Source organism: Rattus norvegicus, chromosome 8 (assembly GCF_021556685.1).
Source record: "Rattus norvegicus strain SHRSP/BbbUtx chromosome 8, alternate assembly SHRSP_T2T, whole genome shotgun sequence".
Taxonomy (NCBI): domain Eukaryota; kingdom Metazoa; phylum Chordata; class Mammalia; order Rodentia; family Muridae; genus Rattus; species Rattus norvegicus.
In genome coordinates this window covers 83,401,042-83,423,681 of record NC_141541.1, presented here as the reverse complement: position 1 = coordinate 83,423,681, position 22,640 = coordinate 83,401,042, and the positions used below count along the sequence as shown (strand labels likewise).

General features: G+C 43.1%; 1 protein-coding gene across 15 annotated transcripts in view; it reads right to left on the bottom strand.

Annotated features, from left to right (window-relative positions):
- Window positions 1-22,640, bottom strand: part of Atosa (atos homolog A) — a 78,008-nt gene that overhangs the window by 48,380 nt on the left and 6,988 nt on the right. For 4 of the 15 annotated variants that reach the window (XR_015626473.1, XR_015626474.1, NM_001436474.1 and 1 more), the window contains 1 exon segment: window positions 7,612-7,770. Coding sequence is in view for 2 of the 4 variants with exons in the window: in NM_001436474.1 (NP_001423403.1) it covers window positions 7,612-7,648 (37 nt within the window). In the remaining 2 variants the exon portion in view is untranslated. 15 annotated transcript variants of the gene reach the window in all.

Sequence of the window (22,640 nt, the reverse complement as noted above, 5' to 3'; positions counted from 1 at the left end):
CTATAGGCTGGGTGCTGTCAAGGTCACCTGTAATCCCAGCAATTGGGAAGTTGAGGCAAGAGGATGAGTAGCTCAAGGCTAGTTCGGGCTACATAATGAGACCTGCCTGAAGGTGGTCTCCACTTCAGCTCATACACACAGTTCTTCTATATGTCTCCCTATCTCATCTGAAGCCTGTGTCCTCTTCTGCAGCTTGGACTGGCTTCGGAAGACCTCACTGCACTGTGTACTTCTTCATAAACTCAACATGAATAAAACACACCTTTAGTGTGCATGTTTGTATGTGTGCTTGTGTGTAGTGTGCACACCTCTGTGCACATGTGTGTATATGTCTAAGCATGTCAATGCAATGTGTGTATGAATGTGCCTGAGTGTATGTGTGTATGCATGTGTGTGAACGTGTATGTATATTTGTGCACACTGTATGTTATATACATGAAGGTCAGATGATTACCTTATGGAGTTAATTTTCTCCTTCCATCTTTACATGACTTCTGGATGTCAGGCTTTCAGGAATGGACAGAAGCCCTTTATCTGCTGGGCCCTCTTGCTGGCTGGGATCATCACTAAGTAGTCCAGCTATCTGGGTACAGTGTCTGGCAGGAACGGGTTCTTGATTGGTCAGTGTTAATTCCTGCTTTGTTTTCTTCTTACTTTTAGCTTAGTTTTGATTTAAGTGATAAAATGTTTCCCATTTGCCTTTCCAAATAATAATTCTTATTATTCTCACTTTCTTCATATTTTAATAGCCATCTATTTTCTATTCTATCAATATAGTCCCCTTTAATGGGAAAAAGAAACATTCATTTTAAAATAAGCAAACTGTTTTAGGCAATCACTCCTGAAGTCTCTAACACAAGAGTGAAAGGCAGAGAGCTCTTCCTAGTTCCTAGAAGTTCATAAGCCTGGGCAAGCTTTTACAGTCTACTGCATGTTTACATAAGGAGTTGGTGGTGAGCAAGGCTCAAAACCCTCTGAACTCAATCTGAAAAACTAGCTGGAAGACTGGAGTGTAAATGAGGAACTTAATGTTTAGGTGTCAAAAACAACCAGTAAAATTCAGCTCTTCTTAAAGAAAGCAAAGACAGAGCAAGTCACCATCACTGCCTCCTAGGGGAAGGAGCAAGCCACCATCACCACCTCTTAGGGGGAGGACCAAGCCACTATCACCACTGCCAACAGAGGCCACCTTGTAAGGATAGCAAGGATTGGTTTCATTTGTGATGAGAGTTAACAGGGACACATCAAAGCATGAAGAAACAGAAGGGCATCAGGGAAGCTCCCATAAGAGTTACAGCTAGTTGATGTCACTCAGGAAATCCACTGGTATCCTAAAGGATACAGTTTTCCTCCTTAAAATTTGGGCTACAGAATTATGCTTTCATCCATATGTTGTAAAAGCCTGGGCTTGTCCTGGGGCTACCGGTTCTTATTCACTGCCTTCTTCTCTGCACTAAGCCCACTTCAAAACACTTCTCTGTGTTCCACAGAAAGCATCAGCCTTCAGATAGCACACTTTCAGACAGAAATGCCTCACACAGAAGGTATTATTCTTTTCACTGCCCTTTGTGGAAACATTCATGATGCCCGGGTCTTCTCATTCCACAGCCCACATAGAAAGACATTGGAGGCAGTTGTTGAGAGAACACTGTCACAGAAGAAAGCAAGAGCCCCCCACCCCCTTTCAGAAGCTCCAGGTTTAACTCAGAGGAATAGTGTGTGCTAAAAAGGCGACTGTCTACTGTTCTAGTTCTGTTTAGTTTTGTTCCAGCCTTACTAATCCCTGATAACTGGCATATAACTTTCCAAAATTAACCTTAAGCCTAACCTAATTTAGTCTTGCATTTTTACCTCGTGGGAATACGGTTACAACACAGGCTGGTCTTGAAAACACACCCTGTCCTTTCAACATTCATGCCTCTGCCATGTGTGTGACCCTTCACTCCTCAGCACTCTCAGCCTTCCCAGTTTCCACTGAGTGTGTTTATATGCGGGAAACCTAAACCGCCTGGCCAAAGGCAAAAGATGATGGGATACAGACATGCTCCTAATTACCACAGAGCGACTGCAGCTCAGCTGGGCTGTCCTTAACAAAGATGGAGGGAGGTGACATTCAGACAGTAGGTCCCCATTTCTATAACAGGACCATTTCTACCAAGTCCAAATGGCAGCCTAAGGCCAAAGGAAGTATCCTCCAGGTGTCCAGAAGTCCCAGCCTTCAGCTCAGAGCTGTTCCAAGCTGATTTTCCTGTGCTTGTTTCTTTGCCGTAGCCAATCCAGAATGCATGAGTCAGTTCAGGACAGTTTCACCAGAACGGCCTGCAAAGGCCGTCATTATAAGGACTCTCTGGTGCATGCCACTATCTCCTCTGAAGCTCCAAAAACCACACGGAAGCTCAGATTTCAATATTTTGCTCATGTGCACGCTCTGAAAGCTTTATTCAATTTGTCTTAAGCCTAAATTTTATATCTGTGTGCATCTGTGTGCATGGTTTATACAATATATATGGGTGTGTGTGCATTTGCATATGTGTGTACATTAGTGTGAGTATGGAAGAACCATTTCACAGCGTGCATGTGGAGGTCAGAGGTCAACTTTAGATGCCGGTTCTCAGCTTCGGCTTCCCTTTTGCTGTTTTCTGCTGCATACACCAGCTAGTCCACGCATCTACCTCATGTCCCAAGAGCGGCAGACATGCATTACAGTGCCCAGCTTTCCAGCTTCTGGGAACTCCAGACTCAGAGATTACTATTTGAGTGGCAATTGACTTTACTCTCTGTTCCTCAGCATGGTTTTGGTTGTTAAGACATCTCATCCAGTTCAGGCTGCTTCTGAATTCACCATGCAGCCAGTGATGACCTTCTACTCCTGCCACTACCCCAAGTGCTAAGATAACAAGTGTGTACCCCTAATGCCTGATTTTGTAGTTTCAGTTTGTTCTTTGTCACAGGATCTTGCTAAGTAGCCTAAGAGGACCTAGTACTAGCTACAAAACTCAGGCTTACTTTGAACTTGTGGCAATCCTCCTGCTCCAGACTCCCAAATTCTGGGATCACAGCTTCTGAAAGGCTCCTGTGCTCTTTCTCACTGGGTGTAAAGTGATCCCTGGGTGGTTCAGACACATCTAACAGGGCTTACAGACAGAAGTAAGGAGGGGGTCTGAGGAGAAGCATCAGCTTCCTTTGTCTGAGCACTAAGGCGGGGTTAGCTCAGTAGTGGAGTGTTTGCTTTGTACACACAGGGCCCTGGGTTTGACACCCCCCCCCAGAGAGAGAGAGAGAGAGAGAGAGAGAGAGAGAAATATTAATATTAAAATATAGGTTGGGACCCAGACTAAATCGTGCCCATAAAAATTATCATAGCTCAATACAATGAAAATACTGTAGTCATTAAAAATTTTGTGTATGAATTAAAGTGATATTTTGAAAGATCATTTCCAAGCATTTCTGACCATTTTCACTTGGAAGTTTGAATTTTCAAAATTTAGCCTCATAGTACCACCCAATTTCTGTTCTGCAAATTTCTGCACTCTGAGACAGTCTTAATCATCTTATTTGTGATATTCATTGTCTGGATCCCAGACAGCTGGCTGTCCCTGCTTGTTAACATGGGGAGCAGTGACAAGGTTGCCCCTGCTAACTTCCTGCTGAGGAACCCCAAGAGGAGCCAGAAACAAGTTACTACCCAGAGACTAGCAGGGAGGCCAAAGCAGTTCAGCATGAGCAGGGTGTCCACATGGCAGGAGGCTGCTCTCAACATGGCCTTCCTTTCCCTTTCCTGACTTCCCTCACTCTCTAGCACACCGTTTGCCACCTGACAGTCCTCATCTCTGTCTCTTATTCCTGATCCAATCCTCACATTTCTTTCCAAAGCATGACACAACTCAGAAATGGAGAAATGTATTATATCTATAAATGTAGAGCTTGGGGCAAGGTCATAAAATAAACTTGAAATCTCCCTAATTCTGAAAAAACTTAACATGTTCACATTTGGGCATTTCTGTGGTACATCACTGAGTAATCTGGGCACTTCTGCAGTTTTTCATTGAGACCCCAGCACAGCCTGGAATCACTTTACTGAAGAAGAGGGCTGCTGCCCACAGCCTGCCCTGGCACTCCTGAGATCCCAAGTACCACAGGAAGACAGGCCAAATCATTACCACTACTGTATCACTATATGTGGTCCAGGCTGGTGTTGAATCCTCCTGCTTCAGCCCCCAGAGGTTCCAGGCCTGTACCACCATGCCAAACTTCAAATTCTAATCTTAATGCCATGCATTTAGTGATACAACTTAGAGAATGGAAGAATACACACACACACACACACACACACACACACACACACACACACACACATCTCCAGTTGCTGCAGTTCCCTCCCTCTTATGCCACACAGGAAACTCCTAGCAAAATCTGAGGCTTAACTGGTTCTTTTTTTTATATGCTATCTTGACTTCTTCTTATAATTTGTAATTTTATTGTTCCAGTATGCACCATTATTTCCTTTGATGTTCAGAATCTCCGAATGAGAACAAGAAGGTAATAATTCCAGCTCCCTATGAATAGTCCTCTCCTGCCACTTTCATAACAGTCTTGGCATAGAGGATTATATAACCAGACCCAATTAATATCACTAGCAGGTATATTTTCCCCTCTCCAGTCTTTGACTTTCCACAGTGACGTCTGAAGGCTAAAATAAGATGTACTATGTTCTTACTAAGTGTCAAGTCTATGTAGCACAATTCATGTGGGAAAGTGCCCAGCAACAGACTGGGAGCTGCCAGGCTGGAGGCTGGTCTCCATTATGGGAGGCTGAGATAGGATGGTCATATGAGCTCAGAGTTCATCCAGAAAAACACTGTCTCAAAGGAGAAAAATAAGAAGCAGAATATATATATAATATATATATATTCATATATATATTCAGAGAAAGAGTAGGGGGAGAGGAGAGGAGAGGAGAGAAAAGGAGAGGAGAGGAGAGATTGGGAGAAGAAAATAGCTGATCAAAATAAAAAAATAAAAGAGTAAACTCCACCTGCCCTACCCTAGCTGACTATGGAAAGCAATCTTTTCTTAGATTTAGGCTACAGATAAGCAAAGATTTCTGCAGGTTAAGAGTTGAGTTTATCGTGCAGCTTTTAAGTGGACATTTACAGGATGAAGAAGCAAACATCTATGGTGACACCTAAGTATAAATGATCTCACAGAGACTAAAAAAGTCCACCAGATTGGTGCCCACCTGGTCCTGAGGAGCCAGGCTGGAGAAGCGGCTTGGTGGCAGTGGACTTACCTAGCTTGTCCACAGCCCTGGGTATAAGCCCCAGAGCTACCATCATATGCTCCTCTTCCAACAACAGAGAACAGAATTTAGAGATGGTAAGTAAGGTGTATTAACATGTCACAGAGTACAGATTTCAAAGCATACAGGCAAATTTCTATGTCACTTTACTTGATAAGTAGAACTGTTTGCCTCAATAAAGCAAAGTACAAAGGCAGATAGAGGATTTACAGATCTGACACAGAAGACAGGGGGATGCCTACCATCAAGTAATAAACTCAGAGTGGAACCAGCTAGAAGGCTACTGTAACATCCATTGCCCTGAGATTCTGACAGCCAACAGGAGTTCTTTCTCGGCTACGAAAGGAATCGTCAGATGCCAACAAGGACTCAGTGGAAGGTTCTGCCAAGAATACCCCTGTTTAACACAGCAAGCCTGTGTGACCAATGAGGGTGTTCAGCTCTCTGTCTGCAGCTCTGTGTTCCCCCATCTTTTACAGCCTAGAAAAACAGCCTGCGCTCAGTTCAATGAATTATTATGGATAAACCAAAGAGAACCGGATAGCAAGACATTTTAAGTAAAGCTTTGGGGTTTGTGATTGTATAATTGAGAAAATGAAGTTAGCAGTGGATAAGAAGAGCTCAGAAAAGAAAAAAACCACCAGACTGTCTCTGTGTGGTCACTGTCTTCTTTTTTTAAACACAGGGTCTGGCTTTGTAGCCCAAGCTAGCCTCTGATTTGTGATCCTCTTGTCAAAGTGTCTCAAGTGCTGGGATTACAGGAGTGTGCCACCATACTGAGCGAGTTCTTACCCTGACACAAATACTATCTATCTGTATTGTTAAAAGTAAGCAACAAAAGGCACAAAAGCAGGGACATATTTTGAGTTACATACAAAGGAAAGAAATATCTTTTCCTCACTTATCAAAAATGCCTGACACTGGTTGGTTTGACTTTCTAATTATAAGGACTTTTTGGAAAAGAATAAAAAAAATACAATTCCAGAGAATAATGTTTGTAAACATTAGGAAGTTCAGACTTACACAGCTATATAAAAGAAAATGTGGTGGTTCACAAGGTAGCTCAGAGGCAGGGTGCCTCTGTAGTATGCACAAGGCCTGGGTCTGATCCCTGGTACCACAAACGAGCCAAACCACAACTGACCCTGTACTCGTTACGGCTCAGCACTGACTGCTCATGAAATGGCAAACATGCTAATTTAAGTCCCCTGCTTTAATTAGCTTAAAAGAATCATCATCTATGCCAATTATATAAATTCTAATTTCATAGTATTAAAGAAAATAGTGGTGGTGCACACCTTAAATCCCAGCACTTGGGAGGCAGAGGAAGATGGACCTCTGTGTGTTCAAGGCCGGTCTGGTCTATAGAGCAAGTACAAGCCCAGAGAGGCTACAGAAAAACCACCACCATCACCACTGCCACTACCACCATCATCATCACCACCACCACCACCACCACCACCAACAACAACAACAGCTACAACAACAAGAAAACCCTTGTTATTAGGCCAGAATTTTCAGATCTCAAACTGTACCTTCTACCTGGTTCAATTACTAAATCAGTGTGGTTTAATTAATATTTTTTAATATTTGCAACTAGCTCATCAAGTGTGAATTACTATACTTTGGAGCCCAACTTTAGTCTTAGAATACTATTGTAAACATTTGTGGGTTGGCTTCAAAATCTTTTGCTTTCTTTTCTATAGCCATTTAACAGGTTTACTGGGGAATTACATCACTGTCTTTTCTCTGAACTGCACAAAAGTAGTCAAGAGACCCAATAATTAAGAGACAGCATAATTTTGGGGCGCATCTTCATAAGTGCATTATGGCTGGGCAGCATGCATACCTTCCTGTCAAATCCATTAAAGCTAATCCCTGACAGTTTTGGTCTCACTCAGAAATCATTAATTCAACTAAACATATATTACAGATTTTCAAAACATTTCCTGGCAGCCTTTGTTTTAAAATCTCTTCTGTGCACACAGCAACACTTCTGGCTAACCACACTCCCTCCTCAGTGCTCTCATTTCTATCCCATTTTTCCTCGTTAAAGTGAGAACACTGTATCTGGTTTCTTTTCTTCCCACTCATTGTTCAGATTAGCATTTTAATAATCCTTCAGGCAATGCTGGTCAAAGAAAACAGGCTATCTGAAGCAAAGGACGATTCCCTATGTCCCATGACTCTCAAAGTCCAATCATATCCCTCGACCTGTTTATTACAAATCCATGTAAACCGGTTAGCAGTACAATCAACAACCACCCCAGACGGGACAACAACACAGCCACTGGAAACACCTTGTTACACACCTTGTCTGCGGAGCCCTTTGTTCCCACTGAAAACCATACTGGAAGCCTCTGGCTGTCAGCTGCTACACTGTCAGCCGCAGAGGGAAAGCACGGGAGCAGAGTGAGCGAGCGGAGCAAGCGCTGGGTGCTCCGCTTCCCGTGCAGGCTTCTCACAAAGGCAGAGAGTAGGGCGCACATAGCAACAGTGCACTCAGCTGATTGGACGCGGGGCTGTGCTCAGCCTCACTCCTGGGTCGGCTAGCTCGCTCGGCTTCCTGTCTACTTGGCAGCACTGTCATGTTTTCTTTGCTCCTCTTAAGAACTCAGCTGTGTTTAGGCAACTTGAAAGGAAAGAACAGTGAACTGACAATGACCAAGACGTCTAACACGGGGCCCCAACACGTGTACCTCTAATCGCTCTTAAAAGACCAGAAGTGTGTAAGATAAAATTGATCTCTGTTAGTGTTGCACATAAAACCCGGGACAAAGCAGGGAAGTAAAGGGAAACATTCATTACCTCCTATTTCGAGTAAATCAGGTTCTCACTTAAGTGAAACCCACAAACAACGTACAAATATAGTAATATGTAACCATGTGAACACAGCATGGACTTAGGTACTATGAACTCCAGCAGCACACCCTAGGAAGTCTCCTCTAGAAAGGCACTGACCGGCAGGCAGGGCCTGTCTTGCTGACCCCTTAAGTCCCAGTGCCTTTAGAGGTAAGAACAGGGTAAGCGGTCAAAGTAAGATTCAAAAGGGAAAAGTCCCAAGCTGCCCAGTGAGCCCTGACAGTGTGGGGTAAGGGTACGAATTTCCACCAGAAGGTCTCTTGTTACAGGGAACAAGACACACAACCGAAATTCATTTACTTCTATCTTAAAATTACCTGGATAGTGAAGGTACTGAAATCACGAGGTTCCATGCTTGCTAGTCCACATCATTTCCGAGAACATCAACAGAAAACACACCTCTTCAGCTTGTAAAGCTGTTCAGCTCTTTTTTTGTTTGTTTGTTTTGTTTTTAAATTACTGGTATTGGTAAGTGAACCTAGGGCCTTATGTTTGCCAAGCACTCACTCTGTCACTAAGCTATACCTCAAGTCCCTAGAAGCTGCCTGGGAGACTCAATTCAGGTATTAAGGGACAACCGGGAAGGATCACAAATGTTTCTGACTTCAGAAATGCTTTTCTAAACATCTCACCAACCAGGACATGGGGCTCTGCATGTTAAAGCAAGGGAACCTTTTCATGTGAGCTCTTGGCGGCAGCTGAGAGGTCTGCACAGCAGCCACTGCAGTCTGCTGGTTACTCAGAGCTCTGTTTATCGAGTGTCCTGGGTGGGGGAGTGCAGCATGATGGGACACTGGCTACTGAGCTCCAAAGGAGCACCGCCACAGGAGCACCACAAGGCTAGTCTTACATGAGAGGCTAGCTACAAACAGCCCAGCAGTTTCATAACAGTCCCAGAATCCACAAGATTACTACCCCAAGGAGGCATCCAGATCCCAGGGGTTTATAACATATAAGTAAACACGACCAAAGAGTTAAATGTGACCCTATTACTGGCTCCTCTATTAGGCAGTGGGAGAGCTCCTGAAGAGAAGGCTTTAAAGTTAGACCAAACATGAATCTTCTATTTACTAACACCTAAGAGATAGAAAGTTACTAAGCCACTAAAGCTTCCTTATCTTTAAACCACTCCTGATACAAGACTAGTCTCAGGACCCTCTGAGTACTGGAGCTAGACTGTAAACAGCTGCTGATAAATAACTGCTTTAAGGGGTCTCCTCCACCACACCATGACCTTCCACTGGCAGTATCACATCTGTACTACAACTGCTCACCCAGCAACATGCCGAATTAAATCCCACGTAATTTAATTTTATTCCAAAACTACTAGAGATGAATAGAACACAAATGAATAGAAGTATTATTTTCACTGCGCAAATAAGAAAACTGGCTCATCTAAGGGAAAGGCATTAAAAATCTGGATTAATAAATTTTAATTTCAAAATTAACTCTTTCCTATCTTTCAAAAAATAAAAGAACCATGTAAAACCCAGCTGAGCATGGTAGAACACAAATGTAATGTTAGCGTTCCAGAGGCTGAGGCAGTAGGATTACAATACCCAGGTCATCTTGAGTTATGGAGTGAGACTGTGCCTTGGAAATAAAAACAATACTAATAATTCCTAGGTGGACTGGGAACCGTTCCCTTCACTTACAGCTGCCGAGCAATGAGACTAACGGTTAGTACTCCTGGGTGCTTACTGATAATACAGTATGGATCAACACATAAAGAAAGATTCCTTAGCCAGGTGTGGTGGACACCTAACAGGCAGAGGAGGAGGAACGGAATCAGATTTTGAGGCCAGCCTAGGCCAAGTTATGATATTCTGTTCAAAACAAAACAGCAACAAAACAAACTAACCAACAAAAATCACCAAACCAAAAACCAAAACCAAAACAAACAAAAACTAGCCAGTAGAGCCCTTGGGAGGCAGAGGAGGAAGGATCTCTGAGTTTGAGGCCAGCCTGGTCTACAGAGCAAGTTCTATGACAGAACCACATTAAAAAAAAAAAAAAAAACCAACAAAAAAAACCCCAAAAACCCTGTCTCAAAAACCCCACAAAAATATACACATACATCCTAAACAAGAAAATGGGAGAACTCATAGAGAATATATTACATTTATTTAGTCAGTATAATTGTATAAATAACTGTTTCCAAGAAGTGTACCACCTTGAAAAATGAAAACAACCAAAAAAGTTTATTTAGCAAAATTCTTCCCCTGTGCTGCCACCAGTTTCAGGACACTTTGAACAGGACCTTACCTTTTTCTGAAAGAGTCTTGCTTTTCCTTGGGTGCTAATCTTAGTAAACAAAGCTGTGATGGGTATGAGACAATGACACAGCATAAACCATAAGCCAAGAGTCTAGACACACACAAGGGCTGGCTGCTGTCCTTAGGTCTCTGCCTGCCCCCATTAGTATGCACCATACATGGTCCAGTCCAGGAGGTTACTTCTGTTATCCCAGTGCAAGGAGACTGACAGGAAAGCACATCTTTTATAATGGTTTTAAAAACAATATATTTGTTCCAAATAAAAAAATGCAAGAACTTCAAAAGCAAATGCAAAAACTTCAAAAAGCTTTATCTATGCTTCCTGCTAGCAGAAATAACTCCTAAGATACTTTAACTGCAAGATTGATACTTTCTGAACAAAAAGGGCCTTTCAAAGGTACATGTTAACCAATGGAGGCATACATACATATTAGAGAACCCAGACATAGGGGCTACCACCCAATTGGTTACATACCCATCTCCTCTTACCCAAGACAGTTGTTACCCAACACCTGAGAAAACTGACTTGTTACCTGCCTAAGTAACCAGAAACAAGTGGACAGAGCTAGGGTCCAAATGTAGCTCTTCCTGTGTCTAATGTAGGAGCTTAAACATAGCTGTCCTGACCAGAAGCTGTGTGTAAAGGGGGAGAAAGTCAGACAGTCAGATAAGACAGACAGACAGAGGAGACTGAACTGAATCTACAGTTTGCGCTCTGTCTCTCTCTCCCCATGTTTCTATGTCTTTCCATGTCTGTCTCTGTCTCTGTGTTCTCTCTCTCTCTCTCTCTCTCTCTCTCTCTCTCTGTTCTCTCTGTGTTCTCTCTCTCTGTTCTCTCTCTCTCTCTCTCTGTTCTCTCTCTCTCTCTCTCTCTCTCTCTCTGTGTGTGTGTGTGTGTGTGTGTGTGTGTGTGTGTGTGTGTGTGTGTGGGTTCTCTCTGTGTGTGTGTGTGTGAGGGAGAGAGACAGAATTTTACTATATAACACTGGCTGGCCTCAAACTCACTTGTAGCCAAGGTGGTGCCCTGAGTTCTCAGTGACCCTCTGGTCTTGGTCTCACACCTGCTGGGATTACAGGTACTCAGCACCACACCTGTTTATTCCTCCTTTACTTGTTTATTTTTAGACAGGGTCTCAAAATGTTGCCTACCCTGACCCTGAATTCTGTAAACCTGTGGCAGATAGGTAGACCTTGAACTTGGCTCCTCCTGCCACAGCATGGTGAACAGCCATGAACAGCTAGGATTACAGGCCTGTACCACCAGGCTCAATGTTTCTCTCTCTCTCTCTCTCTCTCTCTCTCTCTCTCTCTCTCTCTCTCTCTCTCTCACACACACACACACACACACACACACACACACACACACACACACATACACACACACACACACACACACACACACACACACACACACGCGTGTGCGCACAGCAAATAACACAGATAAATAACAAATTTATCTTGGAGCTGATCCTGACTATCAGTGGTTTCTATTCTTACTTTATGTCTCTTAAACAGTGTCACATTGAACATCTTAATAATTAAGTTGCAAGAGAGATGAGACAGTTAAAATTTAACAGCTAGCAGTTATAGAAATAGCTAAGCCTCTTTGTAAATTAAAAAGAGAACTAGTATTCTGTTGAGACAGCCTAGAGATAAATCAAGGTGTCAGTCACATTCGGTCCTTTCCCATGTAGATGCTGAGCAAAATGTCTGTGTTTGTTGAGATGGTTTGGGTGGCCAAAGAGCCCCAAAAGTACTTTGTTATTAGGAACCAAACACACTTTTATATAAATCATAATAAGACCCAGAGAGACCTAATTGGCATCCGCATCTGTGCTGAGGTCTGGGTTACAGTGACCTAGATGGGCTGCAGTAGCAGGGCCTTGCAGAGTATCTCCAGAGCTTGTTTACAAAACCGAAGATCTCAGAGAGAAGAAAATGTTCTAGTTGGTTCTTTTGGCACCATTCACACTACATTGTTTCAAATGAGCTAGAACAGGGGTTGTTTTAATCTAAGCTTCTGGACAAACACTTTGTCTAATAACATCTGTACATACATCAGTCACATATTAATAAGCATTAGGACCAGGCATAAGAATTCATTTTAATACCCTACGTGTGGTTATTCTCAGCATTATTACATAAAATGTGTTCATCAAAGTTGTGTTCTGGGGAAAGAACTGGAAGAGCTTGAAGGGGCTCGAGACCCCAAAAGTACAACAATGCCAAGCAACCAGAGCTTCCAGGGACTAAGCCACTACCTAAAGACTATACATGGACTGACCCTGGACTCTGACCTCATAGGTAGCAATGAATACCCTAGTAAGAGCACCAGTGGAAGGGGAAGCCCTGGGTCCTGCTAAGACTGAACCCCCAGTGAACTAGATTGTTGGGGGGAGGGCGGCAATGGGGGGAGGATGGGGAGGGGAACACCCATAAAGAAAGGGAGGGGGAGGGGGATGTTTGCCCAGAAACCGGGAAAGGGAATAACACTCGAAATGTATATAAGAAATACTCAAGTTAATAAAAAAAAAAAGTTGTGTTCTGGGATTTGCTAATGCCCTGTTATTTCAAAGCATGCTACTTTTAGGTCAACTGTAAAAATCTAGAACCAATAAAGCCTTTTTATTCTGATAAACCAATGTTTTCCGAGGAGATAAAAGAGTCCATAATTACCTGTTCTTTTTTAAGATTTATTTATGTTATATATGTGAGTACACTGTCACTGGCTTCATACACACCAGAAGAGGGCTCCGATCCCATTACAGATGGTTGTGAGCAACCATGGTTGTCAGGAATTGAACGAGGGCCCTCTGGAGGAATAGCCAGTATTACCAATCTCCGAGCCATTTCTCCAGCCCACATGTTTTTTAAACAACTGCAATTTTGCAATGTTGTGAGACAGGATTTTGGAGATTAAGAAGCTCAGTAAAGAAACTAAAGGAGTTGGTAAGGGACAACTCTAAGCCCTATGGCTGTCGCCGTCATGTATCCTGCCCTTTCTATTAACAGGACTGGCATCAGTGACAGATTGTATACATTAGGTTCTGGAGAATGTTAGCAGATGTCTACTAAGGAAAGCAGCTCCAGGGGTTGGGCATTTAGCTCAGTGGTAGAGCGCTTGCCTAGGAAGCGCAAGGCCCTGGGTTCGGTCCCCAGCTCCGGAGAAAAAAAAAAAGAACCAAAAAAAAAAAAAAAGGAAAGCAGCTCCACAGAGCTCGTCAACCCAGTGAGGTGGCACACGCTTGTAATCCCAGCACTAGAAACTGTGATCTAGGAAGACTGGGCAAGCAGTCTAAGGTCAGCCTGGGTTACACAAAGGGAGGGGGACATGGTGTAACAGTAGAGGACTATTAAAGTATAAACAAGGCCCTGGGCTCCATCCCCAGCACTGGCCTGTGCTGCACAAACTATTTACTTAACTAAAACGTACACACAGAGCAGGGACTGGAATTAATGTTCTAAAAAGCAACAAAGAAATCAAAACTGTCATTTTAAAAAAATATTTATTTTTCTTTTATTTATGTGTGTGTAGTATGGCTGCCCTCAGAGGCCACATGAAGGTACCAGATCCCCAGGAATTGAAATTATAGGTGGCTATGAGCCTCCTCAAATAGGTGCTGGGAACCAAAATCAAAGCCCCTCTGCAAGAATAGCAATTGCTATTATTAGCCACTATGACATCCAGCTCCATTTTTTTTAATAAATAAGGAAGAAGAAAACACTAGTCACCACTGCATGTAGGAAGACCGACAAGTGACTCTGGCAGCAGGAGTGTTGTCTCAGGCAGCAATGTCAACTATCCAGCTCTGAACCTTGAATACATTTTATAAACGTGTCCTAATATTTTCAAGTTTTACTTTTTAAAGTACCATATGAACAGGGCTGGAGAGATGACTCAGCAATTAAGAATACTGACTGCTTGGGGTTGGGGATTTGGCTCAAAGGGGATGGGGATTTGGCTCAGCGGTAGAGCACTTGCCTAGCAAGTGCAAGGCCCTGGGTTCGGTCCCCAGCTCCGAAATAAAGAAAAGAAAAAAAGTACCATATAAACATCCAAGGATAGCAAGCCACGCCTGTAATCCTAGGATTTAGGAAGATCCGGAATTCAAGGTTATTCTTAGCTATGTAGGGAGTTCAAGGCCAAGCTGGGCTATATTCCTTTCAAAATATACTCAAACCAAACCAAACCAAACCAAACCAAACCAAACCAAACCAAGCCAATGACCCTCCTGCATCTTGCCTACCATGTCTAAAGGAAGCAAAGTACTCATCTTGAGGTGCTGCTGTTGCTTACGTAAGCAATAGGCATGTGAGTGTTGTTTGTAAACATTATATAAAGCCAACTCTGTGGCAGGAGGCAGGAAGACAGCCAGAGGTTTGATGCACCCGCTTCCCTTGGAATAAAAGCTCAAGCGAGGAGACAGTACCTGGTCTTCCTTCAGTACTAAGACTCCAGGCTCTTTCTAAATTCAGGGCCTTTACACTGGACACTCCGTCCCCTTCCTTCACAGCTCATTCCCTCTTGTCCTTTGCTCTTTCTTAGAGGTCTAACCACTTGCTCTCAGCCTCTCCCTCGGCCTTTGTGTTCCACCTGTGTATTAAAGACATGCTAGAGTCGACAGTGATGGACAACCGCACTGCAACTGATTTAGAATCAGGCTGTAGATGGAACTCGTCCCACACCTCACTTCAACTGAAGGCTACAACAGCCCTGTGCACAGATCCTACACAAATGCAAGTGCTGCAGGTAGGAAATCTGAGGCTGTCTTTTACCGGTGGACAGGTTACATCTGTTCTCCATACCTTACTGTCAGTCACTTGCCTTCCTGTCTGCTTGCTTGCCTTCATGCCTGTTTGTGTAGACCAGGCTGGCTAAACTACAGAGATCTGCTGGCTTCTGCCTCCTGTGTGCTGGGATTAAAGGTGGGCATTACCACTGCTGACCCAAGCCTAGTTTTCTTAACTGCAGAAGTTAAAGAGCCTCACATTTTCAACAAGCCTTTCCCACTGCCTTTTAGCAACTAAATGGCTCTGAAAGTAATTTAAGAGTAACGAAAGCACTGTCAAAGCCTGAGAGGCTAACAGAATTTACTGTGCCATGCATTATGTATGTAACCTGAGGCTTTTCCTCTGACCTGAGCCATTCAGAATACCTGGTAGACACCTGAACTCCACAACCTGAGTTAGCAGAAAGACATTATATACCTTTCCAGGTTAGCTGGCAAGCATAGCGTACCTCCAGGACCACCACTCACTCTGCATAGCCATTAGCCATTACTAAGATGAGAACACACTTTCTCTAAAGTCTGGCTAGATCCTTCCCAACTTCTCAGTAGATATGTCCAGGGAAACATCTGAGAAAGGAGTTATTAATAGAGGGACATTATATTAAACCTAGACAAACTCCCTGAGGTCATCTCACCTAAACATCTGACAAGGAGGATTATGGCTGAAGAAGGTGGTGACTATTCACACAGCCTAGTCAGAGTTCCCAAACCTCAGAGTTCCTCCTTCATGCTTTTCCCTAAACAAGACTTGCCTGTTGTCCACCAGCTTTTCTTCCTCTCACTAGGTTGTGAGATCATTTCTGTGGTGGGGGAAGGAAAGAGATGCATGTCTGTCCTCTCCTCCACACAGCCAGGGCAGCTTATCTGTGTTGCAGGGACCCCCACGCACAGGGCTCATTGGAAGCTTCAGGATAAGGCACCTAATTCCACAGCATTTATTAAGCTTCTTCAAGCAACTGTCTAGAACAGGAAAATGAACCACTAACCTTCCCACCTTTCCAGATATATTTCTCCCTCGTATGTCAGAACCTGTAGCTACTTCAAAATAATAGTGCAGCTCACTGCTCTGACAAGAGAAGCATAAAATAGCAGACAACAGGGTTATTAGTACTGGCACCACACAAGCAGTTTCAAGAACCTTCAGAATAGAGAATACTAACCCTTCCTGTTAATAAACAAAGAACGAAGGCAAAGGGTAGAAAAAAGGAGAAAAGAAAGAATTTAGCCAAGAGCAAAGGGTAGTGCTGAGTAATTTTCATAAGCACAGGTCAGGATGTAATCCCGAGATCTAAACATGATTTCAAGGCCATCAGATGGTAATACCTCTTGGCTTGTTTACACCTAAAGAAAGAAAATCCAACTATTCTTCTAAAAAGTTCTCTGTAGTCATAGTACTTACTATGTACTTACTCTTGCCCACTGTCAAACAGATTAAGTCCAAAGTCCTTAGTTTGATATTGAAAAATCTCTTCCATTCCTAAATTAACCCTGAGTCCAAGAATGTGCCTTCTACCTTGTTTTAATCAGTGCTCTGTTGCTGTGAAGAAACACTATGAGCATAGCAACTATTAAAATTGGGGCTGGCTTACAGTTCAGAGTGTTTAGGACATTATTGTCAGCAGGAAGCATGGCAGCGCTCAGGAGATGTGGTGCTGGAGCAGTAGCTGAGAGCTCCATATTAGAGTCCATAGGTGGCAAGAAGAGTCACTAGGCCTGGCCTGAGAGGTAGAAACCTCAAAGCATAACCCCAGTGACACACTACCTCCGAGGCCACACCTCTTAATCCTTTCAAATACTGTCACTCCCAGAGGGTACCATTTTCATTCAAACCACAAGCACCTCTCCGCCGTGACTCTCTGCTCACAATGGTCTTTGAGTTATCTCAGCCCATAACTGTTATTTTAAAAGTCCATCTATACACACCATCCATGTCTTTCAAAGCTCAACATAGCTGCTGTGGCTTCTTAAAGATCATCCGTGCCTTTAAATCCATTTCCCCTGCTGCAATCAATCATGTCAACGCACTTTGACAGAGACACAGCTCAGACCCTCACCCAGCTATCAGCTCTATACAGATGACTGCAAGCTGCTACAAGATAAACAACTACAAGACAGAGTTGTAGATATGCTTAAACACACACACACGTTATCTGTGTAACCACAACTTTCTTAGCAGACCTCAAAACACTGAAGGGATTCCTACTCATTTGGGATTTTCAGATGAAATAGATATGTATGTTAACATTAAACCAATACCACAAAAATCTAAATTCATTCCATAGTTATACTCCAGCAAGTGGGCGCCCTTCTCAGGTGACAGCTGGATCAGACGGCTTGCTGAGCTGGCACCCATGCTTCTGGCCTTTTCCTCACTAGATAACCACTGCCTTGACTTCATTGTTTGTATGTTTGGGAGAAGCACGGGTGACACAGAAGCATAAATGCTTAGCCACTGATAGCTTGTGCCAGCTGTGGTGGTGAAACCTGTAATGCCAACACTCTGGAGACAAAAGCAGTATGATAGCTTTGGGTTCAAAGTTCAAGGCAACTGGGATACTTGCTAAGACCTTGCTTTAGAAAAATAAGCAAACAAAAAGAATAAACAGCACTTAGATTTTGATGCATATATAGTTTTTTTATCATATAATTTCATTCATTCTACAAATAACCTTATAGGAATAAATATCCCCATTTAGAAGACAAAACAAAAACAAAACAACAGCAACAAAAACCCAAAAAACTGAACCAGAGAATCTTATTTTACATTACAAAGCTTAACAAATTACAAAATGATACATAGAAATTCCCATTAACGTTCTGTGCCTTTCTCTCCCAACAGAGTATTTAAATGACATTGTCTATTATTCAAAAACACCATGAAACAAGTCTGAATTCTGGACTTGGAGAATAAGAGGAGCCTGGTCCACGTCCTGTGGAATTCTAGGTAAGGCTGTCAATTATTAAAACACAGTTCTGGCAATAACTCATCATTCTGTATTTTCTATCAAGTTCCTAGTGCCCTCCACTCTGCCAATCTCTCTGCATTCTCTCTAAACTAGTGTTACTCTGAACTGATCGTCACCACCCAGAAACAGCTGGATGAGCCCAAGTTAACTACTTCCTCTTTCCTGTGGTGTCTGCCCCAGTTCATGCTGGTTTCGACTTCTAGTTTGCATGGTGCACTTAACACCAATGTGACACCAGGTCTGTTGGCCTCTTGTTCCTGTTAAAAGTCGTTTTTATAATAGAGTCCTGATATACTCAATTCGTTAGATCAGCTGAGGAAAAGGAAAAAAACCAAGAGCTAACCTTAAATCCTTTCCTGTACCATACATGAGCTGGGTCTTGAAACTCACGAGCCAAGTGGGCTAACCCACACCCCTGCCTGTGTAAGGCATACAGTTCCTGCCATTGCCACATTCTCAGCTCACTTTCCAAAAGTCTTCAGGTTGACAGTGTTAGAGCAAGAACCATTACTCAGATAAGGTCATTTTGTTCTGGCAAATACTGACTTTAGAATATGTGAATACACATATATGTGTGTGTGTGTGTGTGTGTGTGTGTGTGTGTGTATACGATGTATATATTACATATATATACATACATATATAATATACATACGTATGTACATATATATGTATATATGTATGTGTGTGTATACACACACACACACACACACACACACACACCCCATGTGAGTGCCTGGGAGTTACAGACAGTTGAGTCACCACCATGTGGGTGCTGAGAATTGAACCCAGGTCATCTGCAAGAGTAGCAACTGCTCTTGACCACTGAGTCATCTCTCCATCCCTTGACACTAGAATTTCAATCCAGGTTTGATCATAAAAATTTCAGGTCCTTAACTCCTGTTATATCATATTACACAGCTAAGAGGGGATCCAACTGACCTGACTAAATGGGGCCACAGTTTAATACTCCTGGAGAACCATCTAACCAAGCTGAGCCTGTAGTGCAGGCCCATTACCCCTAGCTACTTCAGAGGCTGAAGCAAAGGTCAAGGCCTCTCTGTAAAGGCTGTGAAGATAACTCAAGGCCAGCCTGGGGGTGGGAAGGTAGGGTGGGGGCTAAATAAGACACTGTCTCAAACTTTAAAAATAAAGAAAAAATTTAACTAAATATGCATTTATCAACCCAAATGACTCTATACTTGGTAAAACTTGAGTCAGGGAATGGGGAGTAATTCATTTTCTAAAATGTGTGAATTGCTCTTAGGAGAGTGACCCCAACTGTGAAGCACCTGACTGCTGGGGAACACTGGCCTGTCAGCTTCTGCTTTGGAACAATCCTACCCTCAGGGTAAACCAGGAGTGTTTATAGCATTCCACGGTGTTACAGAGCCCTTTGTCACACCCTTTCACCTGAGTTCAGAACCAGGACTGAGCCAAGCACATTTTCTTGTTGAGAAAACAGGTTTGGGACTTGACCCAAGTCACAAAAGCCAGTAAGTGACAGGCCACCCCCAAATCTCAACTCTAAATCCTCTAAGTCTTTTTCTTACTCTTCTATCCTGCTCCTGTCTTCTTGTGCTTACAAATGGAAAGTTCACCAGTTTAGGCCCTCCCTTCTCAAACAGCAACAGAAACAAACTGAGCGTGGGGTTGGTGATCAGAGGTTCCTCCGAATATCTATCTGTGGGTGACTTGTTAATTCTATAACCTGGAGATCGCTGACACCAAGCAGCTTTTGCCTTTGTCCTATTGTATGGTGTTTTATTTCAGTCCAACTGGACTTTACAACACACACACATACGTATGCACAGAAGACACATATGCACATGCACACTCACAGGCACACATTTTCTTCAATAGGAAAATGCTAGGCTGGGGATACAGTCCAATGGGCAGATTGCTTGCCTCTAACTCACATGCAAGAAGCCTCTGTCTGATCTCTAGCACTGCATAAAACTGTGCACAATAGCACATCCTGTATTCCCAGTCCTTGGGAGGAACGTAAGACACTGCCCCCCAATCTTTGAATGTGCACATTTTTTAAATGGATTTGAAAAAAATCAGGTACAAAGTTGTGAGAATAGCCTAGAAGTAAGGATTTTACTTAATGCTAATGACAACTACCTTTTCTTGCTCCCATTTCTTTCACATTGATGTGTACTGGCCATTTATTCATTCGACAGATGTCTATTAAGTACAGGATATGCACCTACAACACACCTGCCATTTACAAAACTGATCAACCAAGGGACACAGCTGAGGTCTCGTGTAGCAACACACAGCAAACAAAGAAAAAAAGATAATGACAAAGTTTAGTAAACGCTATCAAAGGAGCACAGAGTGCTGGCCCAGAAGAGCAAGAGACAGCTAGGTTAACAGATATATCAACAGTAACAGCTAATGTGAGTTGAGAACATTAGGGTAGTCAGGGAAGAAACTTCTCTGAAAGGAAAAAAAAAGATCCCAGTCTAGAAAGAGAAAAACAAGGAGCATCACAGGGTTCTGGAGAGATGGGCTTTTTGGATAAAAGGAAGAGTTGTATCTAAGACCCTGGGTGATAATGGAAATCCAACAAGATGGCCACTGGCACTGGGTGTAAAGAACAGGAAGACAGGGGTTGGGGATTTAGCTCAGTGGTAGAGCGCTTGCCTAGGAAGCGCAAGGCCCTGGGTTCAATCCCCAGCTCCGGAAAAAAAGAACCAAAAAAAAAAAAAAAAAAAAAAAAAAAAAGAACAGGAAGACAGGTCTAGGCTTGTTGCGCTGTACCTGAGGAGTACCTTCTACAGGAAGGGAAACACAAGGAAGTTCCCCCTGGAGTTTAGGCATCTTATGCAGCTGTGGGCCTACAGTTTGGGTTAAGAACTGGAGTCTTGGGGTTGGGGATTTAGCTCAGTGGTAGAGCGCTTGCCTAGGAAGCGCAAGGCCCTGGGTTCGATCCCCAACTCCGAAAAAAAGAACCGGAAAAAAAAAAAAAAAAAAAAAACTGGAGTCTTTACCTAGACAGCCCAACAGGAGCCTCAGATATAATCACCCAACTACCCTGACTTTGTCATTTCCTTTTGTTCCTTTGGATATAATAATGTCTTATTCTGAAGTCCAGACTGGCTTGGAACTAATTCTGTAGCTTAGGCTAGCCTTGCTTCAGCTTCCTGAGTACAAAGAGATGTGTGAATTTGCATTCTAGGCTCAATTCTGACATGTCCCCCTAGCCCATCAGAGAGGACAGAATTACCTGCAGAGGAAGGCAGTGCCTTTCCAGGTCCAGTGACTTCCCTTTCAGCACACATGCACGTAACACAGGAGTAAGTAAGCTTAGTTCACACATGCATGTAACACAGGAGTAAGTAAGCTTAGTTCACACATGCATGTAACACAGGAGTAAGTAAGCTTAGTTCACACATGCACGTAACACAGGAGTAAGTAAGCTTAGTTCACACATGCACGTAACACAGGAGTAAGTAAGCTTAGTTCACACATGCACGTAACACAGGAGTAAGTAAGCTTAGTTCACACATGCACGTAACACAGGAGTAAGTAAGCTTAGTTCACACATGCACATAACACAGGAGTAAGTAAGCTTAGTTTAGGTTCTCATTTCAAAAGGGAGGAAGGAAGACATTGTCATAATCAGATCCAAAGATGAGGGACCAAAGAGTAAACAAAGTCAGATATGGTGTGAACCTGTGCAGCTGGCACTCTAGAAGCTGAGGCAGGAGAATTGCTCCAAAGGCCAGCCTGGAATACAAAGTTAAGACTTTGTCACAAGAAACAAACAAGCAGGGCTGGAGAGATGGCTCAGTGGTTAAGAGCACTGACTGTTCTTCCAGAGGTCCTGAGTTCAATCCCCAGCAGCCACATGGTGGCTCACAACCATCTGCAATCAGGTCTGGTGCCCTCTTCTGGCCTGCAGGTGCATAAATGCAGGCAGAAAGCTGTATGATGTATACATGATAAATAAATAAATGTTTAAAAAAAAAGAAACAAACAAACATGCAAACACACACACCAAAAAACAAGGAAATGAATAAATATAAATGTTATTTGCTTAAGCAACTAAATTTCTTCTGTACTTGTTTACATAATATGCTCAAACCACGGGGATATCAGTGTTTTAAGTGACAAATTTCAAATCATTTGTTGCATATATAGTTTCTTACGTCTACCTGCAGATTTTTTCCCCCTCATTGGACAGAGAAATGACAGTGTTCAGTCCACTAAATCACTTCCTTTTCACTGGATGACAAGCAGAATCATAGGGTACCGCTCGGTCCACCCCTTTACTACCCCGGCCTCAGAAGTCACATCAAGCTAGCAATTATTTGACAGTGCCTGATGTGTCGAGGCTCATCAGCATAAGTGTGTGACAGCCTGACAGGGTGGCCGGCTCTTAACTCGGATCACCTCGACTGAGACAGACGCAGGAGCTGAATCAGCGCCTTTGTTT